Source organism: Fulmarus glacialis, unplaced genomic scaffold (assembly GCF_000690835.1).
Source record: "Fulmarus glacialis isolate BGI_N327 unplaced genomic scaffold, ASM69083v1 scaffold4932, whole genome shotgun sequence".
In the NCBI taxonomy this organism is placed as follows: Eukaryota; Metazoa; Chordata; class Aves; order Procellariiformes; family Procellariidae; genus Fulmarus; species Fulmarus glacialis.
In genome coordinates this window covers 17,551-31,462 of record NW_009195804.1, presented here as the reverse complement: position 1 = coordinate 31,462, position 13,912 = coordinate 17,551, and the positions used below count along the sequence as shown (strand labels likewise).

At 35.2% G+C, this 13,912-nt stretch overlaps 1 protein-coding gene across 1 annotated transcript in view; it reads left to right on the top strand.

Annotated features, from left to right (window-relative positions):
* ZNF644 (zinc finger protein 644) overlaps positions 1 to 12,136 on the top strand; it is a 30,563-nt gene extending 18,427 nt beyond the window's left edge. The window contains 3 exon segments of the mRNA XM_009588210.1: positions 2,410 to 2,532; positions 9,843 to 9,945; positions 10,443 to 12,136. Coding sequence (XP_009586505.1) covers positions 2,410 to 2,532; positions 9,843 to 9,945; positions 10,443 to 10,635 — 419 coding nt within the window. The 3' untranslated portion in view covers positions 10,636 to 12,136.
* The last annotated feature ends 1,776 nt before the right edge of the window (positions 12,137 to 13,912 follow it).

Here is a 13,912-nt window from a genome sequence, read left to right as displayed (position 1 = left end):
TTTTCTGACATGTTTTTCCTAAAGTGAAAAAAACCCTCAGCAGCACTGAGGGGTTTTTGCATGGAACAAAATTCCTGTTCTGCATATGGTTGGGCATACAAATTCAAAGCTGACATAAAATGAGCCTCAGTAAGGAAGAAGAGACATCCTGCAACAACAAGTTGAAGTGTCCATGCATATTTGGTAGACTAACAGTTCTGAAATGTTTGGGCTTGTAACCCTGTTTCTGGACATTAAAACAGCTGGTGTGGGAACTACTTCATTTAAATCTTTGAGGTTTGCGCAAAGCAGCATTTGCTCAAACTAACAGAACTGTTGATACCATTATAAATGCATAATATTCCAAATTGGTGAATCACTGTCAACTAATTTTGATGGTTTTAGGCAAACATACTCTTACAACATAGATTAATTCTTGTTTGTTTCAAAATTGCGGCTGCTGTGAGAAACTGGTGCTTGCTTAGGGCCTGTCTATCCTGAGTGAAGACCTGTGCTGGTTCAAGCTTTGTTGGAATACAGTTGTAGCCAGCAGGTTTCTAATGCACAGCCCCTGACCGATACGGCCCCTCCGCTGAGAATTGTGCTAACGAAACAATTCTATAATTGACTTCCTAGATACTCTGTATACTAATAGAGCAGGTTTTTAGAGTGATGTTTTTAACCTACTTGTCACATAAGTGTTATTTCTAGTCTTGGGGAATTCTTACAACATCCTTTTTAATGTGTATGTAGAGCTTGCATTTATCTGTTTCTTGTTTGGACACCACCTTATAATGCTGCAGGATTCTTTAGATTGAGGAATGGGATCTTATTTTTATACCCCTGACTTTTTTTGGTTCTGTTGATTTTCTTGTTATTACCCAGTGCAGGTTAGTAAAACTGGCAGTGCCTAGTACTTTTTCAGCTATATTCTTGTCTTCCTTTAAACAAATAACAACAACAACAACAATCCGATGTGCTCAGAAGTTCTTTCAGGGGACTACAACAGTGTGGCAATCAATTTCTTAACAAAGGTGGCTTTCTAAAATGACATAGTAGAGGTGGAACAGTATTACATTTAATGTCTTCTGGACGTCTGTGGTTGTCCTTTAAGACAGGAGATTGCTTAATAAAGGAAGTGTATCTTTGACAGGCTTAATGATTTGAAAAACAATGCTAAAGGATTAGCTTGCTAAACCTGACACTGTGTATTGCTTTCTGTTTAATACTTACCGCTGAACACTAGGTAGCACCTGTTTGGTTGTGATGAACAACCAGGTAAAAATAAGCATATGCTTGCATAGTACTAACAGTTACGAATGGGGCCCTATAATTGTCTATGGCTGAGGTAACAGAATTTGACAACTAACGCACTGTGCCAGTTGAGTTAATAAGAAAATATTTAACATAAAGTTGAAATTCTTCTGTTTTTCCTAAAAAGGCAAATATTTCTAATTCTGGTTTTAGTTTTTAAAAAGGTTTTTACCAACCAGGTGTTCTTCTTCTGTAACTTGCCTGAAAAAACAGCATGTCTTCTGTGGGCTGCTGGAGAATAGGATTCTTTCTTTCCTGCAAATAGAGGCTTTCCAGCTGAGTAGTTTTAGCTTTTTTTATTTACTCTTCTAATAATTTATTAGTAGAGAACTTGAAATATTAGTTGACCGAAACAATATGTCTTTGGTAAAATGAAGGGAGAAACATGGTGAAGTTGAGCAGGGGATAAGTTATAATGGTTTCTTTGTCTGGTAAGTGAGGAGTTCAGTATTGTTTCACTGTTTTCCTGTGATAAATAGCATGTTGCTTTGTTGATTATTTATTTAGCACAAAGATTTTAGCAAAAAACTTCAAACCATTAACTTTCATTATCGATTGCGCATCTAAAGTAATGAACAGAAAATGCACTGAACAAAATGTTTTGTCTAACAGCTGTTCAGTGGTGTGTTTTACCACCTTTTTCTCCGAGCCTTCAATAGCAGCCTAATTTAGTATTGAGCTCTTCAGTCTTACGGGTAAAACACTTTTAATTACCACTTTGTCAACTAGATTTTTTAAATTCTTTTTATTGGAAATGTTGCAAGCTCTGAAATTTCTCAACAGAATTGTGCTATTCATATTACAGGATTGTATTTTGGGATTAGAGCTTCATAATGTGGAGATTTGTAGGAACTTGATAGTAGGTATTAAATGCAGAGTAGCCTAATGGGCTCAAGTTGCCTCCTTTCTGTTCTTTTTCAAATAACATGGTTTGGCTTAAAGCACTACATGGAAAACTAATAACGGTTAACTTGGATCCTTCTAATATACTAAACAATTGCGTCAATGCAGTGAATATATTTTAAACCATCTTTATTGCAGAAAACTTTTTACAACGCTTTGAGAATTTCATTTTTTTAAGAGAGAACTGGATTATAGTTTTCTTTTGAATGATAGGTATGCCTGTGAAGCTTAGAACGTGTGTGCATTGCAATACGACGTTTACAAGTGCTGTTAGCCTGTCCAACCACTTACGCGCTTATGCACGAAAGAAGAGTGCTGGACTTTTGACTGGGACAGGTATGTTTTGTTACAGATGTAAAAGCAAGTCTGTCTATGATACATTTTCCTCATCAGACTGGACAAAAGCATATGTTAATTCAAAATAATTTTGAAGCTTCTGCTGGTAAGCAATTTATTTGCCATAAAACTTCAGCAACTTGTAAGAAAAGGTATGTTGCTGTTGTCCACTCTCATGTCTGATTTTCATTCTTACTCATTTATTTTTGGATCCAACACTTAAGGTATGTAAGCAAAACTAAGAGATGGTCTCTTAAATTGATTCTCCTACAATATCACAACTTCCAAACCAGCTAGTTGGCCTTCTAATGAAGTGTTTAAAAGTACCTCAAAAATGAAAGGGGAAAAAAAAAACCCCCACAACAAACGGACAAGTAATTTTTACAATCTAGTACATATAATTACTAAGAATACTGTAGTTAAAATAGGAAAAGCAAGTAATTTTACAGTTTGTGTATTTCTAACAAAATACTGTATGTAGTTGGTTTCATTTCTTGTTTGGCTTACAACCCAAAAACTACCTGGTCTGACATGGAGTGAGTGTAGTACAGCATTTGGCACTGCTATTAATGTTTTTTATTAAAACACACTTCATTTTGAAATTCCTCTAATATTCCATATTTTGACTCATTTCCAGAGACCTGCAGTTTGCTTGGCTGTAGGCAATTTCTGAGTTTACTTGGATTATTGCTGAGGTTAGTGGGACTTTGTATGATCAACAGCAAATTGGGTAGCAGAGGTGGAATATAGTGAGGCAAATTTAGAGATACAAAGTTGGAATATTCCGTAATTAAGAAGGGCAACCATCAGTTTTCTGCATCAACAAGCACAGACTTTTACATAACGCTTTGGAAAAATGCATAATCCTTTTTTTTTTATCTGCAGATGTAATTCATTGTACTAAGATTGACAAATAAACTGAGTTTCAGGCTTTCTCTGCAGAAGGCTAAAAGAAGTATTTTTACAAACTGGGCCTGTGGCTGCCAGGTCTTATGTTATACTAACATAAGTTAATGCTATAACAAAGTAGATTTAGAAGGAGGTCAACAGATGCAGTAATATCCAATGTGTAGGAGTGTATGCCTTTAGTTAGTGATTCTGAAAGTTTTCATATTTACTCAGTAGAAAGATGATGATAGTGGACTTCATTTACCACTGCTGTGATTTGATGTTAGCCCTGTGGTAAGTTACTTTGCTTATATACCTACTGGTGAAATATTTTTCAGTAGCTATATATTTAAATTGCACATTGAAATCTTAACAGTAATTCAATGGAGGAGGCCCTGTGGCAAACAAGATAGTACACAGAGATTGGATCCTGGACAAAATCCTTGTACCTCAGCTTCCCTTTTGCTAAATGGGAAAAATGAAGGTAGTTTGTTAAGGTGCTTTCAGGGATTTTTGTTTGTTTTCTTTAAGAAATATATTTTGCTAGCGAAGTAGTAGCATACTCAGCAGAACAGTTGCCGCTTTCTTTAAAAGAACTGAAAGAAAACTCCTGAGTCTTGTATCATTGGAACTAGAAGTTTGTTTAAAACTAAGTTAGAAACAAAATGAGGTTAGAAACAAAGCTTAAAAAAAAAAGTCAGAAACAAAACTTTAAAAAAAAAAATCTTTTGATCTCAGAAGCTGGTACTGAGCCAGATAAATAGCCTGTACCATGTGGATAAAGGCCTTTCGCTGAAACCAATGACTTATAGGTTCTAGCTATAACATTATGCAACCACTGTATATTTGTATTAACTTAGTCATTACCACTAAAATTGTTGTAACTCTGTGAAATTTGTAAACTTTGCTCGTTGACTTTTCATTAGAGCAAGCTCAGTGCAAGGCTTGTAGACCAAAAAATATGCTTTTAAACAGTGGTTTTATTTGATATTCCACTTTATATTGTAATTTTTGTGAAGATAATTCTTTTAATGCAAGATTCACTAGCACACACTAGTTTTAAACTTTGCTATGAGTGTCGCTCTTGGGGAGATCTCCGTTTCTTTTATTAAAACATGGTTGCAGTTGAGAGCAATTTCGAGATGTCTTCAGTTTGGCTTCAGCCTGGAACCTGTATGGAGACAATGAGGATATTTCTTTTGTTTTCATGGAGCCTTTCGTATATCTTCTAAAGTAAACATAACTACCAAAAAGAAATCACGTTGGTTGAATATTTGTCTCAGTTTCTTGGTGTAATTAAATAATTGTGTGTAAACGTGAATGCTGTAATTCTGTTTGGCAATTGTTATGGGAGCTACCTAGGCATTACTGTTTAGTAAGAGAAATACAGTAATCTCTGCATGTCACCAAAATGAGACCTTTCCTAGCGCTAGTACTAAGCCCTATAGTCTTCTGCTCCGTTTTTGAGTTTGTCTGCATATGGTTTTGATATTGACTATTATCATATTGTTTTTCTAGCAGATCCCCTGCTGCTTCAGAGTCAGTAATTTGATCACATTTAGTTAAATCTTACTCTTTTTTTTTTTTCAAATGCAACTTGACAGTTTTAGCAGTATAATAGACGTAGTTAAGCATAATGGTAAATTTTGAGAATGGACTCAAGAAAAACATCCTAGAAGTGAAACTTTCTAGGCTGTTGGCTGTTCAAGGTTAGTGTTTATTAAACTTAATTTGTGTCTATAGTTATGCACTATGGATCCACAGCAAATGCCTGTCCAGGTTCATTTGGATAGTTACTTGCTTTTGTATTAGTGCTTGCATGATGGTCTTCAGATGTTTGACTGGAACATTAATTTTTTTTTTTTTTTTTTTTTGTTATGCAGTCCAATTTTGAACAATATAATGATTTAATCGCTCATCTTAAGTAGATGCTAATTTCCTTTTATACCTGTTTTGGTGAATAGCAACACATTAGTGTTTCTCAGAGCATGTGGCAAATTTACTTCTTTCTTCTGATTATCTTTAGAGCATTGGACAGACGCAAGATCTTCAAAATGCATCTCGCTCTTCTTGGTACAGTTGTATATCCAGCTTCCTTCCTTTTCTTCTCTCTTTCCCACCCAAGCTTCCTTCCTCTTCTACCCCCCCACCCCCAAGTCTCTTGATACTCTCTGGCACGCTGGCTTTTTACATCTTCTCTTTGTTGACTCTTTTCACATACTCAGTCTCTTCTTACAGGCTGTCATCTTCTGGGTATCACTACTCTCTTTGTTGGTCTTTGCTTCTGTAGATGGAGGCTTTTTCAGAAGTTTGGGTGAGAACAATAAAATACAGAGCAAGGAATCTGGCCTTTGAGCCAACAGTATGGCTGAGGTAGCAGTTCACGTGGCCACTATGCTTCCAAATAATTTCTAATACTGCTTTGCCAAAATTGTAGCTTCGGGAAGTTTACTGTGGAAGCATATGCAGCTACAGCAGAAATCTGAGATCCACTGGCTTTGCATGTCTTTATTTGTGCTGTTACAGTTATCAACCAGCACGATGAGCTAATTTTTAGTATCCTATAAAATCCTTCAGGGAGCAAATTACTGGAGGGTTTTTTAAAATGCATTTTACTGTGCAGTAATGATGAGGATAGATAGCATGTGATTGAATTTGCAAAATTAGTGAATAAATATACAAGAAAAATAATGAATTATTTTTTACTTTTTAATTGGCAGTGGTTTTAAATGGTTAATTAGATCCACTTATACGTGCAATTATTCAACTTGTGTTAGCTTACATACGCTATGACAAAAGTAATGAAGTCTGAATAAAGACCCAGCTTCAGTCTTCTTGAAATGAGAAGTGTTCCATGTTGGGGGACATCAAGAAGTGGAGCATGCAAATTAGCATAGATGCACTTTAATTTTGAACCTCAGACCAAATGTCATTGGCATGAAGGACCTCTAATTCTCACTTTTCTAATTCATGTTGTCTTAGGCATGCTCATTTTAGCCTCCTATCTCCATCTGCTTGTAGTCTTTCTTGGTAAGCTGTCATAGAGGTAAAGAAGGTTTTTGTATGCAGTCTTTTTACCTAGCATATATTTTTCTAAATAGTGTGCTCTGAAATGAACTTGAGTGCCTCAAGGAGATTCCTCCAAAGTTTTATTGTCTTTTGTTTTAAATGGGTTGTTTCCCTGTCATGCTGTATTAGAGGTTTGATGAAGTGGTGTTAACTGGTTGTTTACAAAAAGTTTTTGGAATAGGAACTAGGAAACACCAGGTGGCCAAACTTGAAGGAAGGAGGCTTCTTCCAAAAAGAATTGGGCCTATATGGAGAATGAAGGATGATAGTCTGGGAGCTGTGATAGCCACAAAGCAGGCATTAATGGTAGGTAGTTCCTGCCTCTCTCTGGCAATTTGCTGCAATTTCCATGCAGCTTACTAGAGCCAAATTATTCTTGGTCTCTTCCCGAAAGTGCCAAAAACATACTTTCTGAGGAGGTCATGCTTTGTTACAGTAAAGGCATTGGAAGAACAGTAACTGAGTTTTGGTCAGAACATGGCTACGCTTTCTTATGGGTGAGGCAATGGTGTGACTGACTTGCAAGCATTTGTAAGCATCGTATCCACAGAGTACTTTAGTGTGTGCATGTGAATTAATTTAAACTTGTTACTCTCTGGATAGACAGAAGTTAAATTAATGTGGCAGTTACCTGTACATGTCTCTGATAACTGGTGTTGGAATTATAGTTTTCAGTCAGCTTTGCCCGGATGTTACTTTCTCCACCTATTTTCCGGCTTCATTGGAATAACTTCAAAATGTACTTGCGCTGCTTTGTGTCCTCTAAAATGTGAAGGAGTATGTTCACTAGGTCAAAAGACAAAGACAAGAAAAAAATACCCCTTGCAGGACACAGGTTTAGTATTCTTAGTATTTTCTGTCTTTTGTAACAGCTTCTTGCTTGGGCAAGTCTACTTCCAATCTTAGCTAAGTTACTCTGAGAATACATTGAGTGATCTGAATTTTTTTCTTGATGTCTTTTACTGTGATATTTTCTGTTCTTTGTTTTGTAATTTCTCTATCTAGAGCCTCCATCGTAAATGGCTCAGAGAAAAGCCATTCTTTTGTTTCCTTTGTTTTCTCATTGTTCTTGGAAAAGGTACCTTTCAAGGAAGTAGAAACTACCTCTCCTTGTACATTATGGCAGTTTCTGTTTGTGTTGCTGTCTATTTGATTGCACAGTAGTTCAGAGGGTTTTTTTCTTACAAGATTACACACACATAAAACCATTAGGTTTCAAGAACTCTGTTGCAGAAGACCAATTCACGTCTAGTAAGAAAGTGAAAGCTCTCTGAAATGCTTGGGATGTATGTGAGTAGAATCAAATTTGTCGATGGGAATGATGTCTTAAGTTTGCCAACATGAAGGAAATAAGATAGTTCTTCTTTCAAATGCATGTAGGCTTCTCTAGGAGCCTGCTGTCTACTGCTTTGGTTTTTTTATTATCTCAACTGACATCAACTAACTGACATCAGATGCAACTCATGGATGTGTTTGCATTCGGATAATACTGACTTCTGTTTCCCTCCTTCCAATGATGTTCTGCAAAATCGGCAATGGCAAAGCTTTTGCTGTAATAACTGCCTCAGATAAGTTGCCCCTCATGCAACTAGTTCTCTTCAGAGAATGGGTGTCTGGGTTTCAGTATTTTATCTGCTTACATTTCTGGTGATGTTGTTACTGATGTTGCAGTATGTAAAATATTTATACTATTTGGTCATTCCTACAGCCTGATAGATAGTTAGCTTTTTTCTTCCTAATTATATGAAGAATATGCTTTTGATGAGAGCATAAAGCATTAAGAACCTCTTACCTATTCACTTTTCTAGAAGTTTTCTTCGCCATTTTTCTCTCTCTCCCCTGCCACCTTGGGTTACTGCCTTTATATCCAGACTGCTTTCATTGTTGTGATCAGGAAAAAATGCTGTTGAGCCTCATCTTCCTAATGATGGCTTGACCTAGGGTCTGAAGGAAGTCTCTTTGAGTTGTATCTGCTTTCTACTTGTTTGATTAGTTCTCTGGTACCTTCAAACCTCAAAAATTCATTCTAATTTTTCTAGATACTATAGGAATCTTTAAATCTGGGGATGGAACTGGGAAATGTCTGGTGTATCTACAAGTTAAAAGTTTGGCTACAGGGTAAAAGCTTGAGAGGTGCTCATTTGGAGGACGTAAGAAAAATGAAGGATGCAATCAAGACTGTGTTCTTTAAATCAGCATGTTTTGCCTCACCAAATGATGTCTTACGCTTCAGAATACTAAGAGGTTTATTCTTCTGTTTTCTATTACAGGAGTCAAAACTTAGATAAGTGTAACGTTTTTTTTTGTTAATTTTACTGTTAAGATGCTTCAGTAGCATAGCATTATGACTTTTTGGTATCAAGAATACCACTTGTTACTGTCTTTCAGGTTTCTGTGGAGTTTTCGTGTCGGTGTTTTGGAATAGAGTATAGCTAGATATACTTCTCAGTTCAAGCAGTCCCAAACTTCTTGTTTTTTCTTGAGCTGTTTTCATCATAACAATATTAACTCAGTTTAATCCCCTCATCCCCCAACTTTGGCTGCTTCTTAGAATCTCTAGGTTTTGTTACAGATGCCTATTACATCTATTTATGAGAGCTACAGACCTCAATGCTAACTGAACCCATTTGCTATGCGTTTCCTGTTCACACACATTATTTTCATACATAGTTACAAATGCTCAAACTGAATTTAAAAAGTGGCCTCGCCATCCCTGTTGATTGTCCTAATACCAGCTCCCACTGCCAAGGATTAATACATATTTTTTGTAAGCTGCATTAGAATTCAGACAGGAGTGAGGGGGAAGCTTCATTTGAAATTCTTAGAATAAAAGGACAAACTTTTGCTTTATGTTGAAAACAAATGGCAGGTGTTTCATTCAAACTAGAAATTCTTGCTTGTATTAGCTGAAAGCTACAACTTTGTGAAGTTGTAACTTGGTTGAACGTGAGTGGACTTAAAATGGTACTTGAACTACAACAGAAGTTCCAAGATTTTTACAGCGTTTTATACATGTAAGGGAATTTCCAATGGTGCTTTGCTCTGTATAATACTGCAATAGGTTAGTAGGTGCTTGCTGATACTGAAGTAACAGTTTAATGCTGAATGTCAATTACGTAGTCTTTTAAAGAGCAAGCAATGTACTAAACTAAAAAAAAAAAGCTTCATTTGTTTTGCCAGTAAATTTCTTAAAGCACACTGTAATTGTTTGGATTTATATTACAACTAAACGTAGGGTAACAAGGAGGTAGATGTCTTTTCACTACTGCTATAGGGGATGCTTACTAAATATCTCTATTTGGTTAACATCATTGAAGTATCACTTTCACATATGGAAATTTCTCTCTTACTAGCTTTAGACTGTAAGCAAAAGAAGTCAAGGTCAAGATCTGGAAGCAAGAAAAAAATGCTGCCATTACCTCATAGTGCGGATGAAGTTTACATACTCAGATGCAGGTACATAGGGTTATTTTAATTGAAAGAACACATTCGTAAGAGCTTGCTAATTTTGGTCATAAGAAGATTTAAGATTGTATCCTGTAAATGTGTTTGTGATTAATTTTAATAATAATAAGAGGGGGAAGCAGTTGCCTGTTTTCATTAATTTGAACAAGAGGACTTGAATCAGTCTTACTCAGGTATTAGGTTGCCAACTGTTTCTCTAGCTAAAATCTTACTGGTCATGTCTGAGTAATATTCTGTCCTTCAAAAGAAACCTTACATAAGAACAGATTGTTATTGCTAGTGTTAAAAATGTAAGAGTGTAAGTTATGTAAACTGCAGGTTTTTTGTGCTTATAGTTACTACAAATGAACTCAATTACTAAGGTTTTCTGCTAAGATATGTAGAAACAAACTTCAAGAAAATTAAGACTTTCCACTTCATGTCTTTATTTTATAATTTTTCAGTAGTGCTAGATATATGTTGATGGAATAATTTTAATATTTGCATAGGTTTTGTGGTCTGGTCTTTCGAGGACCTTTGTCTGTTCAAGAAGACTGGATAAAGCACTTGCAGCGACACATTGTCAACGCAAATCTTCCACGGACTGGAGCTGGCATGGTTGAAGTCACATCACTACTTAAAAAGCCTGCTTCAATTACTGAAACTTCATTTTCTTTACTGATGGCAGAAGCAGCATCATAGAACAAGAAAACCTTTTAAATTTTAATTGGATGTAAATTTGAAATACTTTGTCATTTTTTAAAATAAATTGCTACACTAAATTATGTTTATAAATGCTAAAGACAGAAAAATAGAGGAAGTGGATTACAGTAACATCAAAATAAATTGAATACTTAACAGTTACAGTAAGTAGTCTTTATATTTTATATAGGGTGGAAGATGTGTTTTTAAGGTTTATTATGTTTTTGTCAGTTACTGTGTTCACTATCAATACAAGACCATTACATGTATGGCAGCCATTTTTAAATTGTTGCACATGGGTACTTAAAAGACAGATTTTAATAAAACAAACCATGTTCTCTTCAGTGTTACCCAAATCAAGGCTCTGTTTATTCCAAAAAGAATTACATAGTTAAATAAGATATTATTATATTTTGTTTGTATGTATGTAGTGTTTTGTATAATACCGAGAACTGCTAATACAATTTACTCAACTTAGGGCATTAAATATCATGTACTTCATAGTTCAAGAGACTGTTTCATTCAAATAGGGCAATTAGTACTATTCTATCTAGGTGTGTAAGTGTTTTTTTTAAATCACATGAGGCTTTTTGTACTAAAAAGTGGAGGGAAACTTGTTTAAACAAATTTCTAAGAGAAATATGTACATAATACTGGAAATTTGTGGTAAGGAAATATTCTTTACTTCAGTTGCATTTCTCACTGACAATAAAGTGGTGCATCCATGCTACCTCCTACTTGTCAACAAAGATGGTATTTACCCTTATGTTTTTGTATCATAGTAGACTCAATCCAACTTTCTTTATTACAAAGCATCTTTTTGTTAACAAGTTTGTTTCTTTATGATGATTTACTTAAAGTCTGACTTGCTTACAGAAGTTTGCCTCTCTACTATTTTATTTAACACTGTAGAAATGTACTAATAAGCATTGCTCACTACACAGTTAGAGTAGACTTTTCATTTATAATTCTGTTTAAAAGATTGATCATTTTAGAAAATTCGAACACATTGAAATGTTTCTACATATGAAGAGAATGTTTACAACTTAAATTTTAGAGCTTGTTTTGGATGTGATTATATGTATGAAAACTGTAACACTATGCTCATGCTAAGGACCTACTTACAGAATTACTGAAATAAATGTGCTGTGAGGATGGAAATATGGTGCAGGTGTCTTGGTCATGATGAATTGTGTTTGTTCATTTAAACTGTCTTCAGAACATAATTTTTGTTTAAATCAAATCAGATTCCTCTACAAATCAATTTTGTATGCAATTAACATTTCATTTTACTCATATAGGGTAACAGATACTGTAGTTAAGCCAAGGATATGCATTGATATTTTCTTTATATGTAAATAAAGTTAAAAGCAGTTAAAACAAGAGGAGTATTTTGGTAGAGTATATACATACCTCACTGCCAGTGAAATTGCTTTCCTATGGTATATCTCCTTACCAGAAAAATCTCTAAATAAAAAGGTTTAAAGAAAATCTAAATGTCTATAATGTGAAGCATTTATTTGCATTGTGTGAATTAAGTTTGTGAAGTTGATTTGTCTTGCTTGGGATTAGAATCTTCTCATGATCTTAAGTAAAAGTACGTTTATTTGCAATAAACTGATTTGTTCACAGATGCATTACATTTGATTGGTGGAAAATATGAATAAATGTCTGTCTTCCTGTATGTGCGCAGTTCAGAGCTCACACATGAGGCTTGTTAATGTTCTGATAAAATATATGGGCTAGAAATGCACAGATGTGCAGGACAGAGTCCTGAGACAAGGCCATCCTAGCTCTGTCAAGGCTGTCATTAAATTAGTGCTATCAGGTGTTACTGTAGAAGTTGCTACAGATAACTTTAGCTTTATTGTCAAAATTTATTCCTCCCCTTTTTTTTTAAACTGGAAAATCTACATCAGTACATTTAAAGGCTGGAGAAAAAAATACTTCAGAGATTTTAGGAAAGATAACTGGAATGTTGAAGTGTATTGTAGACAAATTATGTGTATGGAGACTAACAAATTTCTAAATTTGTGGATGATTGTGGTATTTTTTTATATGCTGTGAAAATGGAAGATTTACAGCAATGTGTTGAAACAGAATAGAGGGAAGTGATCAAATCACCTTGAATGTTTATAATGCTTTAATAGAGTGCTTGTTTACCCTTCTCACCAAAAAAAGGTGCTTGTGTGAGAGCACCATATTTTGTGGCTGTTTAACAGATGAAAAAATTAAGTGCAAATGATATTTATCTAGTATTGTTAAGAATGCTTGTAAGGTGAAGCTGTATCATGCGGAATTTAAGAGTAGCAAAAAACTCTATTAGGTTCATAACAATTAAAAAAACTAGTTAATTCTATTTAATTCATTAAACCCAACAGTGAGCTGCTTTGTGTAACACTAAAATGCAAGGTTGTGTCTCAAGAGCAGAGATCTCTAGGCCTGATCAGTGTCCAAAATGAGATTCTTTTGATTAGGAGCAGCAGTTTTCAGTGGCAGGCTGTCTGAGTGGGTGCACTGGAGCTGTGTGCTTCCATCAGATCCTTGACAATACAGTTTGAAATATATACAGAAGTTCTAATACTCTTCTGACTATTAAATTAATTGCATTTATGGTTGATACGGACTGAGTGTTTTTTTTTGTTTGGTTGGTTGTTTTTTTTTAAATAGTAATAGAGTACCCTTAAGCTTTCTTTAGCCTCTAATCCTCAAGTGGGGCTATTTGTTTTCTTGGTTTCTGTTGTTTGGAAATACAGATCTTCTGTCACTACCTACAAGGAGATACAAATCCCCCTTTCCAGAATTACAGAGATTCTACATAATCTGGTAGAAGAGAGTTAAATCAGTCACTTTATTATATGAATTTCATGTTTCGAGATGTGTGGCTTGAGAGGCTCTATGGCAGTCTGTGCTAAAGAGCTGGACTTCCAGAATTGCACATATAAACACAAGTGTTAGTCTGTTCATGTTGGCCAGATTGCTTTGGGCTAAAGGCTGCAGTGGCGTAGTGGTTTTTGTTTGGTTGATATTGGTTCCTTATCACAATCTTACATGTTTCTGGTAAAGCTCTCTTAAGTAGCAGCCTCTGGAACATTACAAAAAAATTTTCAGAATGCTTAGAGAAGCCTGGGAAATTTTAGAAGACCGCCCCCCACGTTTTGTAAGATGATTGCCTATATTCCCTACTCCTGGTGATATTTCCAAATCGTCTTAAAAAATTAAAACTCTTGTTTGCATTGCTTGAGAAGAGGTTTCTGCTGGAAAGGCGATTTTAAAG